This window comes from Dama dama, chromosome 13 (genome assembly GCF_033118175.1).
Source record: "Dama dama isolate Ldn47 chromosome 13, ASM3311817v1, whole genome shotgun sequence".
Taxonomy (NCBI): domain Eukaryota; kingdom Metazoa; phylum Chordata; class Mammalia; order Artiodactyla; family Cervidae; genus Dama; species Dama dama.
This window is the reverse complement of record NC_083693.1, coordinates 21,524,512-21,539,180: the sequence shown is the minus strand read 5'-3', so window position 1 is coordinate 21,539,180 and position 14,669 is coordinate 21,524,512. Positions and strand designations below refer to the sequence as shown.

Below are 14,669 nucleotides of genomic sequence, written 5' to 3'. Positions count from 1 at the left end.
AAATATAAAGGCAGCTTACCATCCTTTGGTTTCCCATGAACTTCTGGACACACTCGGGAAAGGCCTTAAACCTCTTCTGAAGGGAACATCCAAATGCTTTGTTTTGGTCTGCCACAACATTGAGTGTAATATTTATTTTGTGTAATCGGAATCAGTGGATTTATTATTGTTATTATTATTGTCTTTTGCTCTGTTTACTTGAAAAATTAAAACCTGAATTGGGGTTGGTGGCATTGCTGTTTTTGCAAACAAATTGAAATGGATCTACCAACATCTGGGAGAAAAGACATTTCCTTTGCCAGACAGGACCTTCACCTCCATGTGGAGTGGCTTTGGGAGGTGGGAGCAGAAGGGACTTGGGGGCTGAGGCCCTGGGGTATGTTAGGTTTCTCCCTTAGGGCCTCTCACCACTAAGTGTCACCAGATGGTTGCAAAGTTGAAACCTGTACTTGTGACTCAACTGCTTAATCCTTCAAATGTCTCCACAACCTCCAAGGTTAGCACTCCTATGTCAACCTCATTGGATAAGAGAGGTTAAGAAACTGGCCCAACGTCACACAGCAAAGAGGTGGGAGAACGGGATTCCCTTCCCAGAACTTTACTTTCCTGTGTTGCTCTTATTGTTCAGTTGCTCAGTTGTGTCCACCTCTTTGCATCCCCATGGACTGCAGCACACCAGGCTTTCCTGTCCTTCACTATCTCCCGGAGTTTGCTCAAACTCAAGTTCATTGAGTCTGTGATGCCATCCAACCATCTCATCCCCTGTCACCCTGTTCTCCCGCCCTCAGTCTTTCCCAGCATCAGGGTCTTCTCCAGTGAGTTGGCACTTCACATCAGGTGGCCAAAGGATTGCAGCTTTATAGACTTTTTCTTCTAGATGTGATGAGCTAGAATACATTTAAATTTCTACTAAAACTACCCAGTTCCTTCCAAACTAAAAACTAAACAGCACAAATCCTCACTCCATTCTCTCTTTCTCAAACACACACACACAAATTCACACATGTCACATTGCTGACGGCTGTATTTTTTACCAGCTCAGTTTTCTGCTGAACATTATTGAAACAGCCTGTTCTCCTTCAAAGGAGCTATAAAATGCATTGGATTTTCTTTTCCTCCCTGAATGGTCATATTTTAAAAATGAATTCTAGAAAAATTTTAGGACTCTTCTCTATTGTTTTGTTAATTAGTGGCTATACAGTATATAATTCAAATGATCAAGCCGTCTGATCTAAGGATAATAACTGAAGTGTATAAATCTTGTTCCCTGCTTTCCATTTTTTAAAAATCAGATCTTATCCAGAGATGTAGACCGAGTGAAGAGACTCACCATGGCTATGTGGAATACAATACAGTTCCTTAAAAGCTGCTTCCAGTGGGAATCCACGCTGAGAAGTACAGTAGCATTCATGGTAAGGTTCCTTTAAAAAAAAAATTCAGAATATTTGCTCTGAGTCCCAAATCCAAAGGCAGGTGGGTTTTATTATACTTAGATGAAACAGAACGGTGTACATTCAGCAAAGCTGAAGTTTATACCAGTAAGGAAACTTAAAAAATAAAGGATATACAGTCACCTTCTTAAAATATATTATGTAGGAGACATAAGAGACTATGTAGGAGGTTTCCTTCTAAGTCCATCCTTATCAGATTTATCCTTGGGAATCCCTTAACTTACCCAACTCATGATTTAGTCACTCAGTCATGTCCAACTCTTGCAACCCCATGGACTGTAGCCCTCCAAGCTCCTCTGTCCATGGGATTCTCCCAGGCAAGAATACTGGAGTGGGTTTCCACTCCCTTCTCCAGGGGATCTTACCAACCGAGGGATCAAACCTGAGTCTCCTGCATTGCAGGCAGATTCTTTACCGATTGAGCCACCCAACTCATACTCATATACCATTTCTTGATAGCTTCCCTGATAGCTCAGTTGGTAAAGAATCCACTTGCAATGCAGGAGACCCCTGTTCAATTCCTGGGCTGGGAAAGTCTGTTGGAGAAGGGACAGGCCACCCACTCTAGCGTTCTTGGGCTTCCCTTGTGGCTCAGCTGGTAAAGAATCCGTCTGTAATGCAGGAGACCTGGGTTTGACCCCTGGGTTGGGAGGATCCCCTGGAGTAGGGAAAGGTTACCCACTCCAGTATTCAGGCCTGGAGAATTCCATGGACTGTATAGTCCACAGGGTTGCAATGAGTCGAGCATGACTTTGAATGTTCTTGTGGTGGTTATAGTCATTGTTTAATCACTACATGGGTCTGTTTCTCTCCTTCTGTGCCCTTAAGTGCCAGTGTTTTTTGAAAAATGGCAGATGAAAAATCACGTGACTAAATGAAGACTGCCTTGCTCTAATTTATGTTTTAAGTAAATCATTGACAGACTTTGGTATAAAAAACATATGTTTGTATCAAACCTCTTGAGTCATAAACTGATGACTACAAGTTGACTCCACAGCACTGAGGAGAACCATGATGTCTGTGAAATACACTCTTATAATACCATCGGCCCTTCCTTATGAGCCTGCTAAAATCACAGAATCTCAGACCTGCACGTGATCTTCAAACCACCTGGGTGAACCACCGAGAGTCCCAGAATCTAGTAGGGACTTGAAAGTTATTAATAGCACAGTGTCCTCACTTGGCATCCCGGGGCGTCCTCCCTTGTCTGTAGAGGAACTTGTCATTGATCAGATTGGTAGCATCGGTGTGGGAGGAGAAAAAAAAGAAAACAGTCACTCAGCTGCTCTTCTTGCGCCTTCTGTGTTACGCCGGTGGTACCCCGCCTTTTTGATACCAAGGACTTGGTTTCGTGGAAGACAGCTTTTCTACGGACCAGGGGTGGATGGTGGGGGGATGGTTCCAGGATGATTCAAGTTTATCACAGTTATTGTGCAGTTTATTTCTCTTCTTATTACAGCAGCTCCACCTCAGGTCATCAGGCATTAGATCCCAGATGTTGGGGACCCCTGTGTGATGTCATTGACTTCTGTCCTGTGTACAGGTCACAGTGTGACCTAATGCGTGTGTGAGCAGTCTAGTCACGATCATGGCTCCTCTGTCCCCTGTGTCCTATTATCATCCTTCCTACACACCAGGCATATCTGCATTAAAAAAAAAAAGTCCCAGAGGTCAGTGGGTTCAAAGTCACTTCCATTTTTATTATGCAAGCAGTGTGCTGGCTCCACAAGAGGCCTTTTCTCAGCCACTGGGGCTCATTCTGTTTTGTCTTTAGTTAATGCTAGTTTTTCATTGATTTGGGAGGCAGAAGTTCTATGACGGCTGCAGCCTTGGCCTTTAACATACTTTTTCTTTGGTTTAAAGTTGCTCGACCAACTGGCTTTTGTACCACCATGAAGAAGGATTTCTTTAATCCCTATCTGACTTTGACTGGGGGTCGATTCACCCACCTTCCTTTCTCACGTTCCCCCGCAGCTGGGGGCTGCTCCTTTTCAGCCTCCCTGCCTCTGTTTCCCACCTGAATTTTCTTTACAAACTTTCCAGGGAACGTTCTCTGTGATTCTGGGCAAAAGAGGCCACTTCACCACTGGTGTCTTCTCCCACTCAGCACCCAGGCCAGCTGCTTGGAAGGGGAAAGGGTTTCCTCTTTCTGGTTTCTGGCACTGGGATTTTTAGAAAAACAAGAGATCTGTTGCACTGGATTATGTAGGGGGATGACAGAAATGATTAATGGGCTGTCAGCGTGATCTGAAGAAAGGTTACCACAAGTGAATAGAAGTAAGTTGTTTCATGGAAGGGGCTTCTACCCGGGAAGCGAGCCTTGGCAGGCGGGGACGGGGGTTACCGCCTGCGACCTGAGTGAACCCTCCATGCCAACACCATGTTGCAGAGTCCTCTGCCAGCCTGGCTGCCAGGCACAGGCTGGCACATCGTCTTTGGACATCCCTCAGTCCCACGGAATGAAAGATACAGGGATGCTCTTCTAGAAGGTTTGCCAAAATGCGATTTTGCAGGAGTCCCTTGGAGGCATCCAGGACTGTGAGAGGGCCCACAGGTGGTGTGGACAGGGGATGTTTTCAGCTGGACATCACTGGAAAAATGCAGATTTAGTTACCAGTGATATGTGTGTCCACTCTCACTCTCTCTGGGTTGTCTTGAGAGCTTCACTTAGATAACACTTAATTTTCTGTTGTCCTTTGGAGTTTGACTTTTGAATGACTGTCTCACGTTGACCCTGACCAGCCACGGCGGATCTCAGGAGATACTGCAGGTGTAGACATGCGTATCTCCCTTCTCTAGGCTGCGGATGTGTGATTTCATTCAAGAATGTTTGTCGCTACCATCATGATGGTCACTCCAAAACCATTTATGCTCCTCAACACGAGAACACCTAAAGAACATGCATTATTAGGATAAAGTTTTAAAAATGTGTCATAGCCTCCGTTATTATTTATTTATTTTTTAATAAGATCACAGGTAGCCGAGCCTTCCTATTTTTCGGAGGACATTTTGCTTTCGTGGCTCTTACTTACAGACTTAACGTCAACTCCTTGTGGAGGACTGGTGAGTGAAGCCACACCTGGGTGCTGCCACTGGCCGTGTCCCTGACTCTGTAGGGCTCCCTTCAGGGTGGTCTTTCTGCCGAATGTTGGGTCCCCCGGTGACCTGACCCAGACAGGGAGGAGGGGAGACTCTAATGCTGAAGCCTGGCTTCCCTCCTCCCATCCCCTCTTGGGAATACCATATTTGTCTTGTGGGGTATGGTACAAACATTCTCCTACAGTCTGCTGAGGACACACTTCTGCTCCTGGTCTTGATTCATCCATGTGATGCCTTAGTTCATGCTTCTTCCACTTGCTTGATGTTACAGGGGCAGAATAATTTTTGTGCTGTCTGAAGCAAGGTCTTTTTTTAAGTAATTTTAATTTCTTTTTAAAAAATATATTCGCTGATTCGGCCCTGTCAGACCTTAGTTGCAGCATTTGGGGTCTTCGCTGTGTCATGCAGAACCTTTGGATGCAGCCCCTGAACTCTCTTGCTCTGGTGCTTGAGCTTAGTTGCTCTGTGTCTTGTGAGATCTTAGTCCCTCGAGCAGGGATCAAACCCACGTCCCTTGCGTAGCAAGATGGATCTCTACCACTTTGCCACCACGGAAATCCCTGAAGCAAGGTCTTAAGGCAAGGATTTATTTAACAATAGGACTGCATGTAAAAGCCTGTCTCTGTTAGAAATTAGGATAAGTGCTATTTGAGGGTTCATTGCCCAGATGTGCAAAGAACCGGGTTGGTTGAACCAGTCTCCACTGGGGCTTGTCCTTCCCCTAGAGGTACAGCGCTGCAAGCCAAGGGCAGAACCCTAGGAATTTTTGTTCACTTCTGTTTTGTCAGATAACATAAAGTTGCCTTACTAACATCATGTCTGTGTGTCTATTTTCAGCTGATAAAAAGCAGGAATGTTATAGGATCATGTTTAGGATATTCTGGCTGTTAATTTTAAGACTTTATGAAAGCAAGCCATACATTTTCTAAGGGAGCCTGTGGATGTGTATATGAATATATCATATCTTGTTGAAAGCGGGAGTTAAAGGAAAGCAGCCTGTTAAGATCTAGGTCCAGAATCACAGGAGAAAAAGAAAATCTAGGTCCATGTGGTGTCCAGTCAGATGAACAAACATGAGAAAATATATCTTTTTAGGCTGTCTAATCATCAACCTACCCCACGGGGAATGAATCCCCTCTCCACATAAGATGGGTGGTTCTATTCCCCATAGTAAGAGAATAAAATGATCTTTAATTCCCTGACACCTGCTATGTGAATGTTGCTGCATACTGTTTAATTCATTGTTATTGTGAGAAGTTAACTGTGGACTTTTCCTTTCATTTTTCTTGAAGTATAGTTGATTTACAATGTTGTGTTAGTTTCAGGTGTATATCAGAGTGATTCAGTTATATGTATATATGTCTATTCTTTTTCAGAATTTTTTCCCTTATAGGTTATTACAAGATACTGAGTATAGTTCCCTGTGCTATACAGTAGGTCATTGAATGTGGATTTTTTTATAGCAGTCAAATTCTAAATCACATTTCTATAGGCTCAAGGGTTTTTTTGGCTAGGATAATTAGGGGAAATCTTGCTCATTACTGCTTTTGAGTCTTTCTCCTTCCCCTAAGTTTTCTAGATTTTTTTTTCTTACTATGTTATATTTTCTGAGCTTGATGTGTTTTAAGTTAAAGTTAATTGTTTTTTGCTCAAAATTTCACAGTCTAGTTTCTTCAATTAAAAGACAAGTTCATATGAGATGTTGGCTTATTGACAGAGGCCACATGTAGCTGAAGCATCATGTCTAGAAGAAACACATCTGTATATTTCCATATGAATGGATTTTTAAAATATACATGGTGTTTTATATACATGCTCATGATCATTCCCAGTCACAGGCTTTGACCTCTAGGGATAACTAATGGCGCATGTTGCTTCAGTGTTTATTGCATGTCAGGTACCATCCTAAGCATGTCATAAAGGTTCATTCATTTAGTTCTTGCAACAACTTGCAGCTGTAGGTGCCAGTTACAGTATTTCCTTCTTTTTACAGATAAGAAAAATGAGCCCATGGAAGTTAAATAAAGGTTAATAATAAGGTGATGGAGCTTATATGCTTTTAAGAGGCAGAGCTGAGTCCTTGCACTTAACCATTGTGCTACACTGCCTCTTATATATGCCAAAGATGCAGTGATTGTAGTCTTTGTATTTTAAGGACCCTTGTTTCTAGGATCCTTGTCCTTAGAGCCAAATACACGAATTGTGGTCCTTATTTAGATAGATAGATAATGACTCTTCCCAGGTGGCGCTAGTGGTAAAGAGCCTACCAATGCAAGAGAGGTAAGAGGGTTGGGTTTGATCGATGGGTCAGGAGGATCCCCTGAAGAAGGGAATGGCAACCCACTCCAGTATTCTTGCCTGGAGAATCCCATGGACAGACAAGGCTGGCAGGTTATAGTCCATAGTATTGCAAAAAGTCAGACTGAAGTGACTTAGCACCACATAGTCATGTAATAACTCTAGGAACAACCATATGAGTCACTTCATACATGTATCTAGATATTATGAATGGGAGTTAAGCCTATCCCAAGAAGGTTTGGGAGAAAGAAACCATCAATATATGGGTAAGAATAATTCTCAGATATAGTCATTATATTCACAAGAGCTGGAATAAAAGAAGTGAAAGGTCTGTAGCATCTTTGGGGAACATCCCCGACTGTGGGAATCACATGCTTATGACATCCTTGGAATTCAGCTTCATGGTCTAGAAAACCTCAGTGCTTGGTTCAAGACTAAACCCCAAATTGAGGACTGAGTTATCTTTTCCCACTTTTGGAGGAAGTTCTTAGATGATGTAGAAGGATTTTCGAGGGGGGAGTGAAGAGTGAAAAGAACTAAAGGAAGGAACCATGGAAGAAGTCTGTTCTTTTCAGATTTGCTTCAAGTATTTCAAGTTGCTCAGAATAAGGGCTAGGAGTCAAGAAGAGTGACTATCTACATTAGTAAATTATTACAGAATATCTTAAAGCAATAGCTTTCAGAGGCATTAGCCTAATTTTCTAGTGTGTGAGGGCCCATATTTCTAGTGTATATTCCCATGTCTAGTGCAAATTATTATCTGATGATAGTTAAAAGGAATTAAAATTTTTTTTCAAAAGATAATTTTGTATCTTGATACTTATACTGTACAATCATCTTTTTGTTTTTCTCTTAGGTAACTGTATTTGACAAGCACCAGTATTGTCTATAAAAAGACCTAAGGTGGTATCATGGTGTAAATGCATTGATTTTTTTCATGTGACAGAAAATATTTACTTGACAGTTGGCATCATCAGAAGATTATTTTAAATAGCAAAGATCTCCCAATGCTGTTAAAAAAAAAGTTGCACTTATATAGTTTTGTTTTTCCATCAATCTTTCAGGCACTTACCTCTTGTATCAGGGAGAGAAGTCTGTGGGGCATCTTTGATGGATTCCTTATTTATTAAATTTTTACTTGGATCTTTGATGTTAAAAAGCAATCTAAGTCTACCATATATCAATGGGTATCTTCATAAAGCTATGCTTTTAACATCTGTGACTTTTCCCCTGTATTTCTTGATGTAAGAAACCGAAGAATTAATTCTTCAGAGTTGACAGGTCCTGCAATATGATATATAACTTAAAGCATCAATCAACACCCCCATGAGGTTAAAATACAGTTCTCCACTTTCATACTGGTAGCTTCTACTTAACACATACAGAATTCTTAGCTTTTAGGGATCCTATAATTTTGAGAAGTGTGAAATGATTTCACATTAAAACTGAAAAACAACAGCAACTGTAACAGAACAAACGTTTCCATGATGCATGAATGTGTGTGTACACACACACGCAGCCCTGAGAAGCAGAGGGCATTTGGGAAGCGTTTGAAAAAATTTCATGAGACCTGGAGAAGTACCCCTTCTCTAAGAATTCAGATTAAATTTACTTTGGTGCAAATGACTACAGTGGATGTTTTGTTTTCAGACTGGCCTATTAAAATAGTGCTGGTCATAGTGTCGAGCACAGCGAACTCTGCTCAATGTGAGGGGGCGGCCTGGATGGGAAGGGAGTTTGGGGGAGAATAGATGTATGTGTGTGTATGGCCCAGTTGCTCTGCTGTGCACCGCAAGCTATCACAACCTTGTTCATCGACTATAAAAAAAATTCACAGTTACAATCACCATTTTGTCTTGGAAAAAAAATTTTAGGCATCTCAAATGCTACAAAAATGTATACTTATATGCAAAAATCTCTAAATATATTACATAGGATGCTTAAGATATTTGCCAGTTTATTATTTTTCTATTTAACATGATCTCCAAAATCTTCCTTTTTGCAGAGGACTAGCTAACGTACTTTCAGAAATACCATGAAGTTCTTTTTCAGCAATTTTTTTCATAAGAACAATCCATTATTGTACATTGTGATTGTAATTTTTTACAACATAATTGCACCTTCTATTGACATCTTCTCAGGCATTAACTAATTATGCCATTTAATAAAATTACAGTAATTGCATTAAAAGATTATCTGTTGAAAATTTAAAAGGACACTCTTAGCTATTTTAGCATATTTCATGTTTATATTTTCAACTTCATAATTGAATTGCATTTTCAGACAGAATTCTAGCTATACTGAATGAAATCAGTTGGTATTTTGGAGCATCCCAGTTTTGACTGGTAAGCATTAGGTCTTAATTTTTTTAAATTCTGCAACAGCATATGTTGTCAGTCTTCACATGGCCCTGTGGGTAATTGGTGAGTGGTTCTAAGCTGGGTGCAGCCCCTGATGGGAACTCTCTTGTCTCTACCTACTGCTTTTTCTGCGCTTTCTCTTAGGGGGTATTTGTAAGCACACACTTTTTCGCCTTCTCTGAATTTTCTGGTTAGGGACGGTGTTCTTTGCAGAGTCTGGAGAATTCAGTCTAGTTCACTCTGCTGTCCAGAGGTACCCTCTTGTTAATTTGAACTTGATCCTGACTCTCGGAACTTAAATCTTAGAGAAAGAAAAGACTTCAATGTCCATGTCACTCCTAGACCCGGGCCATGTTTCAAGGCCTCCTTCAAGCTTGCCCATCTCCCTCCGTCCTTGGTTCCTTCCCTCCCTTCCCATTGTCTGTCCTCCGTTCCATTGTCTGTCCAGTGTTAGATACTGAGATGCAGAGATGAAATGATCATAGTAAGTCTTCTGTCCATCTATCCTGGGCTTCCCTGGTGGCTCAGTGGTAGAGAATCCATCTCCCAACACAGGAGATGTGGGTTCGATCCCTGGGTCAGAAAGATCCCCTGGAGGAGGTCATGGCAACCCACTCCAGTATTCTTGCCTGGAGAATCCCGTGGACAGAGGAGCCTGGTGGACTCCTCTGGTCTATGGGGTCTCAAAAGAGTCGGACATATCTTAGTGACTAAACAAACAGCATCTTCGTCTCCTCTTTTCTTCTGTCCCTTCCTCCTTCCCTCCCTTCCTCCCTTCTCACCCCATCCCCCTGCATCCCAGCCTCTCCCCAGCATCCCTTCTCACCTCTTTTGCTGCTCCCTCTCTGTCTTTCCCTTATCTTCCCTCCAATGTGCTCCTCTTATACTTGAAACCAAAGTGGTAACCTTTTAATTATTAAAGCACACCATAAGAGAAATTAAACTTGCCCTTTAGAGAGAAAATTAAGTAATAATCACAAGTATTTTTAAACATATGAAGTGAGCTACAAATGTGGGTAGGAATTGTTAGCTGATATAGCTATTGGGAGGCTGGGTGTTGCTGCCTTAACTCAGAGAAAAACTTCACTGAAGTGGGTACAGGTGTGCACACACACACTCAGTTGCCGTTTCATTGCAGAGGTTGTGAAGGACCTGTTTGAGGATGGGGTTGAAATGCAAAGCATTGTCTTCTGTGTTATTTAATTAATGTTTAGGAGTCAACTATCTCTAGGGCTGATGAATGTGCATGGAAATACTGAATGCCAAATCATGGGGTTCTATCTTTCAGGCTATGATAGTACTTTTCATGTTTGACCTAATAAATTATGTTCTCTATATCAAAAAAGGGTTTTATTTTAATATTTCAGGGTAATGTCATATGCTTAAGAAATCACTCAGTGTAACTTAGCCATATGATTGAAGGATTGCGTTAGGACATTGTGAGCTGTGGACTGAATGACGGAGGCCCAGTCTTTTATCTGTGTACCCATCCTTACTGCTTATCTCGGTACTGAGTATACTGCAGGCGTCAAATCAATGCTTCTTAGAAGAGTACTGGAACTCATGCACACCATCTGTTATTGGATCCTGTTTGAGTCCAGTTACTATTCTGACCATAGCAACCTGTGACCCCACCAGAGGGTAAGATTCAGAAACAGCCCTAAATAGCTTCGTTATAATCTTTTCTGATGTACATTTTCTCAACTTTTTCTCAACCCTGTCCATGGTGGGGTGGGGACTGGTGCTAATTTGCAGCTAAATGGCCACAAGACATTGGTAGGAAAACTGGGGGAGTAGGAGGGGAACTGGCAAATCTCTAACCCAGATCCACAGCCCCTGAATCTGCAGGGATTTTATTTTTGATTCTTACAGAGCCAAGTGCGTCCCCCCCGCCCCAGTCTGTTTCTATATATGACACCTGGATGTGCCAACATTTTGTGTGATGCAAAAATGGAAAAGGAGATTTACAAATAAAAGAGAGGGCTTGGGCAGAGAGGAGTAGGGTGCTCACGTGTCTGAACATAGGGCCGGATTCCTGCTTCAGTTCTGACCTGTTGAAGAACCACGCTCAGTGCTTGCATTTCTAGCTAATTCGATATTGCTTTTTTGGTGGTCCGAGCGTTGTCATTTGTTTGGAAGCTGTCATCTTTATTAGTGTCTCTGGCTGATCTTCGAGGCTCCCCATTAGGTGGCGCGTGCTCTCCGCTGTCTGGCTGGGCTTGGCGAGCCGCTGGCCCTTTTATTGCTGTGTGACGCGGGCATGCTCGCTGGGCAGCCTGTAATTAGACCCACCACAGATGACAGCTACAAGAGAGCATGGTAATCATTCGAGCTGCCTGATCTGATGTTTATGGAGAGAAGCCTTCTTTGTGGTCTGGTTAGGGTTTGCTATACTGTATTGTACTTTTGCCATTTGATTTATGATTCAGAAAGGTGTGTTTTGCTCCTTCTCTGCTGAGCTTGGAGTCATGTCATTGGCCTTTGAAATGATAGAGCTAATTTGGGGGAGGGATGTTTTCATTGAACTGGCACTCTTCCTCCCACTTTTATTTAAAAAGATAGGAAGACAGCTAAATAAAAAGTCAGTTGATTATGTCATCATCTAAAACCCTGTTCCTGTTCAATGTTTATTGGCTATTTTAATCTCCTTGGGATTTTCTTATAGCCCAGATCCAAGCTTTTTGGCCCCTTAAAATAGATGTGCCTATTTCTGTCCTCGCTTTTTAAAATTTTGGTTTTAACTCACTGCCAGAGATACTTGATTTTGTCATGGAAAAGTAAAAAGAAAGGAATACACTCCTTAACTCGGTTGGTATTAAAGCGAGACCCCCACGGCTACGATTTTAAGTCTGGAGAAGCATGGCACTCTATGTTCTTTCACAGGGGAAGAAGCCGAAGGTTTGGGAAGGTGATTTTTCCCTACTGGCCTCTAGAACGGAGGATCGTCAGCCCTGATGCCATTTTCACAACGTGTGGCTTGTGTGGTCATAAAGTTTGCAATGATGGTTTCATTTCATGAGTATGAGCTGTATCTACACAGTATCCACAGATTGTGTTATTAAAAATTCTTTAAAAACACACTTTTCTGCAAGTCTTACCTTTGGAAAATATGCATCTGGAGAGTCGCTACCCAGAGGGGTAATATGCCCTGGAGGAACAAATATCTGTAATGTTACTTCGTGTGGGCTTGGCGGACCCTTTTCTTTGTAAGAAGTTGTTTCTTTGTTTTTATTTTCGGTTGCACTGGGTCTTCCTTGCTGCCTGTGAGCTTTCTCGAGTTGCAGCGGATGGGAGTTGGGCTCTCATGGTGCTCGGGCTTCTCGTCGCGGAGGCTTCTGTTGTGAGCATAGGCGCTGGGCACGCAGGCTCAGTAGTTGTCACACCTGGGCTCTAGAGCTCAGGCTTCAGTTGTTGTGATGCACAGGCCTAGGTGCCCCATGGCATGTGGGATCTTCCCGGATCAGGGATCGAACTTGTGACCCCGGCATTGGCAGGCGGACTCTTATCCACTGGACCACCAGGGAAATCCTTGACTGAACCTTTCCTCGCAGCAGATGAGTGTTCCTCATCAGGACTTGATGGGGACAGTGCCGCTGCTGAGGGTGAAACTGATGAGGATGATAATCAGCGTTTGCGTGTTCTGGGTGTTTAAGTTGTGATTTCTGCTCTTCAGCTTGTTCTTACTTTATTAGGCTACAGTGACACTTTTAGAATGAAGGCAGGAGGAGAAGGGGACGACAGAGGATGAGATGGCTGGATGGCATCACTGATTCAGTGGACATGAGTTTGAGCAAGCTCTGGGAGCTGGTGATGGACGGGGAAGCCTGGCGTGCTGCAGTCCATGGGCTCGCAGAGAGTACACGACTGAGCAACTGAACTGAACACTTTGAGCAAAATACTGTCTCTCATTTGTCTCTTGTTTTAAAGAGCAGCAGAATACTAACTATGAATTTGCAAACAGCAGCATTTCTTCTGCCCTGGTATAAGCCAGGCACATGCAACTGTAACTTTATTTTCAACTATTCCATAGTAAAAGTGCCTTTCCTTGGAAAGTGTTGAAGCCCTCACATTGAGGAAATTTCTATAGACTGGTTTCTCCTCCAGTTTCTACTTTGCAAAATAGGAAAATGTGACCTGTGTTTAGCTGTTAAAAAATTAGCTATCTAGGCCTCAGTCGCCTTCGCTTCTTTCTGTAAATTTTGTTTTTCTTTTCATTGGTGATCTTTAAACTTTTCGTAATGGACGTGTTTCAAGGGAAAAATAATTGATTGCCTTGAAATTTAGTGCATGTGCATATACATATGCATGGCCATACCCAAGGAATGGAAGAGGTAGTGAATTGGGAAGAGGAGCAGGAAGAGGAGAAAGGAAAAGAAAAAAGAACAGCAGATAGCCTTTCCATTTCTGGAGTTTATTTAAAGACAGTCCTGCAGGTGGCGATAGAAACTCATAAATGATAAAAGTCCCAAAGTAAATTTCTGTGCACTGTTTCTTGGGGATTTTAATTTTGGTGATTTATTTTTAATTTGATACAGTCATCTACAGGCAGAAATCATTGCATTAGAAAAAATTCAAATATGCGTGTTATGTAATCTCTGTTTTTATAAAAATTTTCTCGGATATTCTGTGGCGTGTTCATCTGTATGCACAAGAGATAAGATATAGGTTACTGCTGAACTGGTACAGATTTTATATGGCAAATAACCATTTTAAGTCTCTTTTTAAAATTTTTTCTTTTACTTTTCTTAACCTGTAGGTAAAATTTGATGCCTGTACCATTGGTTAGGTTTATAAAGTCTTTTGCTATTGAGCGCTGAGTTGCGTAAGTTTCGTGATATGTGTGTGTATGTTTGTATGTGTGTTTTCTTGTGTGTCGTTTCCTCCTCCTCCAGAGGATCTTCCCTACTCAGGGATTGAACCTGTGTCTCCTGCATTGGCAGGCAGATACTTTTCCACTGAGCCACTTGGGAAGCCCTCTTGTGTCAAAAGATAAAATCAGTTGCTTCCATAGGGCATTTTCTTTCTTAGCTGGTTGTTGAAGGTTAGTTTTGATCTGAGAGAAATCACAGATTCTTTGAAAGCTATTTATTTTACCCAGCAATAAAAACACAACATAAACAATTTGTTGTGAAAACAATAGAAATTGTATGCTACCTCTGCGAAGTTGCTTCAGTCATGTCTGACTGTGCGCAACCCCATAGACGGCAGCCCACCAGGCTCCTCCATCCCTGGGATTCTCCAAGCAAGAATACTGGAGTGAGTTGCCATTTCTTTCTCCAAGAAATTGTATAGTGGATATGAGAACAGTTTTTAGTTATTTTAATTATTTCATTTTAGATATCAGGCATTGTTCAAGCAAAGTTAAAACATTCAGTAGATATTTCTTCCCTGCTAGTAAATTGCTTTTTGCGAATATATATTTTCATTTGCCATTTTTCCTTAAGTTAGGGTTTGAAGATGC

The 14,669-nt window shown here is 41.9% G+C and overlaps 1 protein-coding gene across 6 annotated transcripts in view; it reads left to right on the top strand.

Moving 5' to 3' along the window:
* The window catches only part of MCTP2 (multiple C2 and transmembrane domain containing 2), a 252,157-nt gene that overhangs the window by 171,089 nt on the left and 66,399 nt on the right, over positions 1 to 14,669 (top strand). For all 6 annotated transcript variants that reach the window (XR_009695391.1, XM_061158618.1, XM_061158619.1 and 3 more), the window contains one exon: positions 1,293 to 1,412. Coding sequence is in view for 5 of the 6 variants with exons in the window: in XM_061158618.1 (XP_061014601.1) it covers positions 1,293 to 1,412 (120 nt within the window). In the remaining variant the exon portion in view is untranslated. The remainder of the gene's footprint in view (positions 1 to 1,292; positions 1,413 to 14,669) is intronic.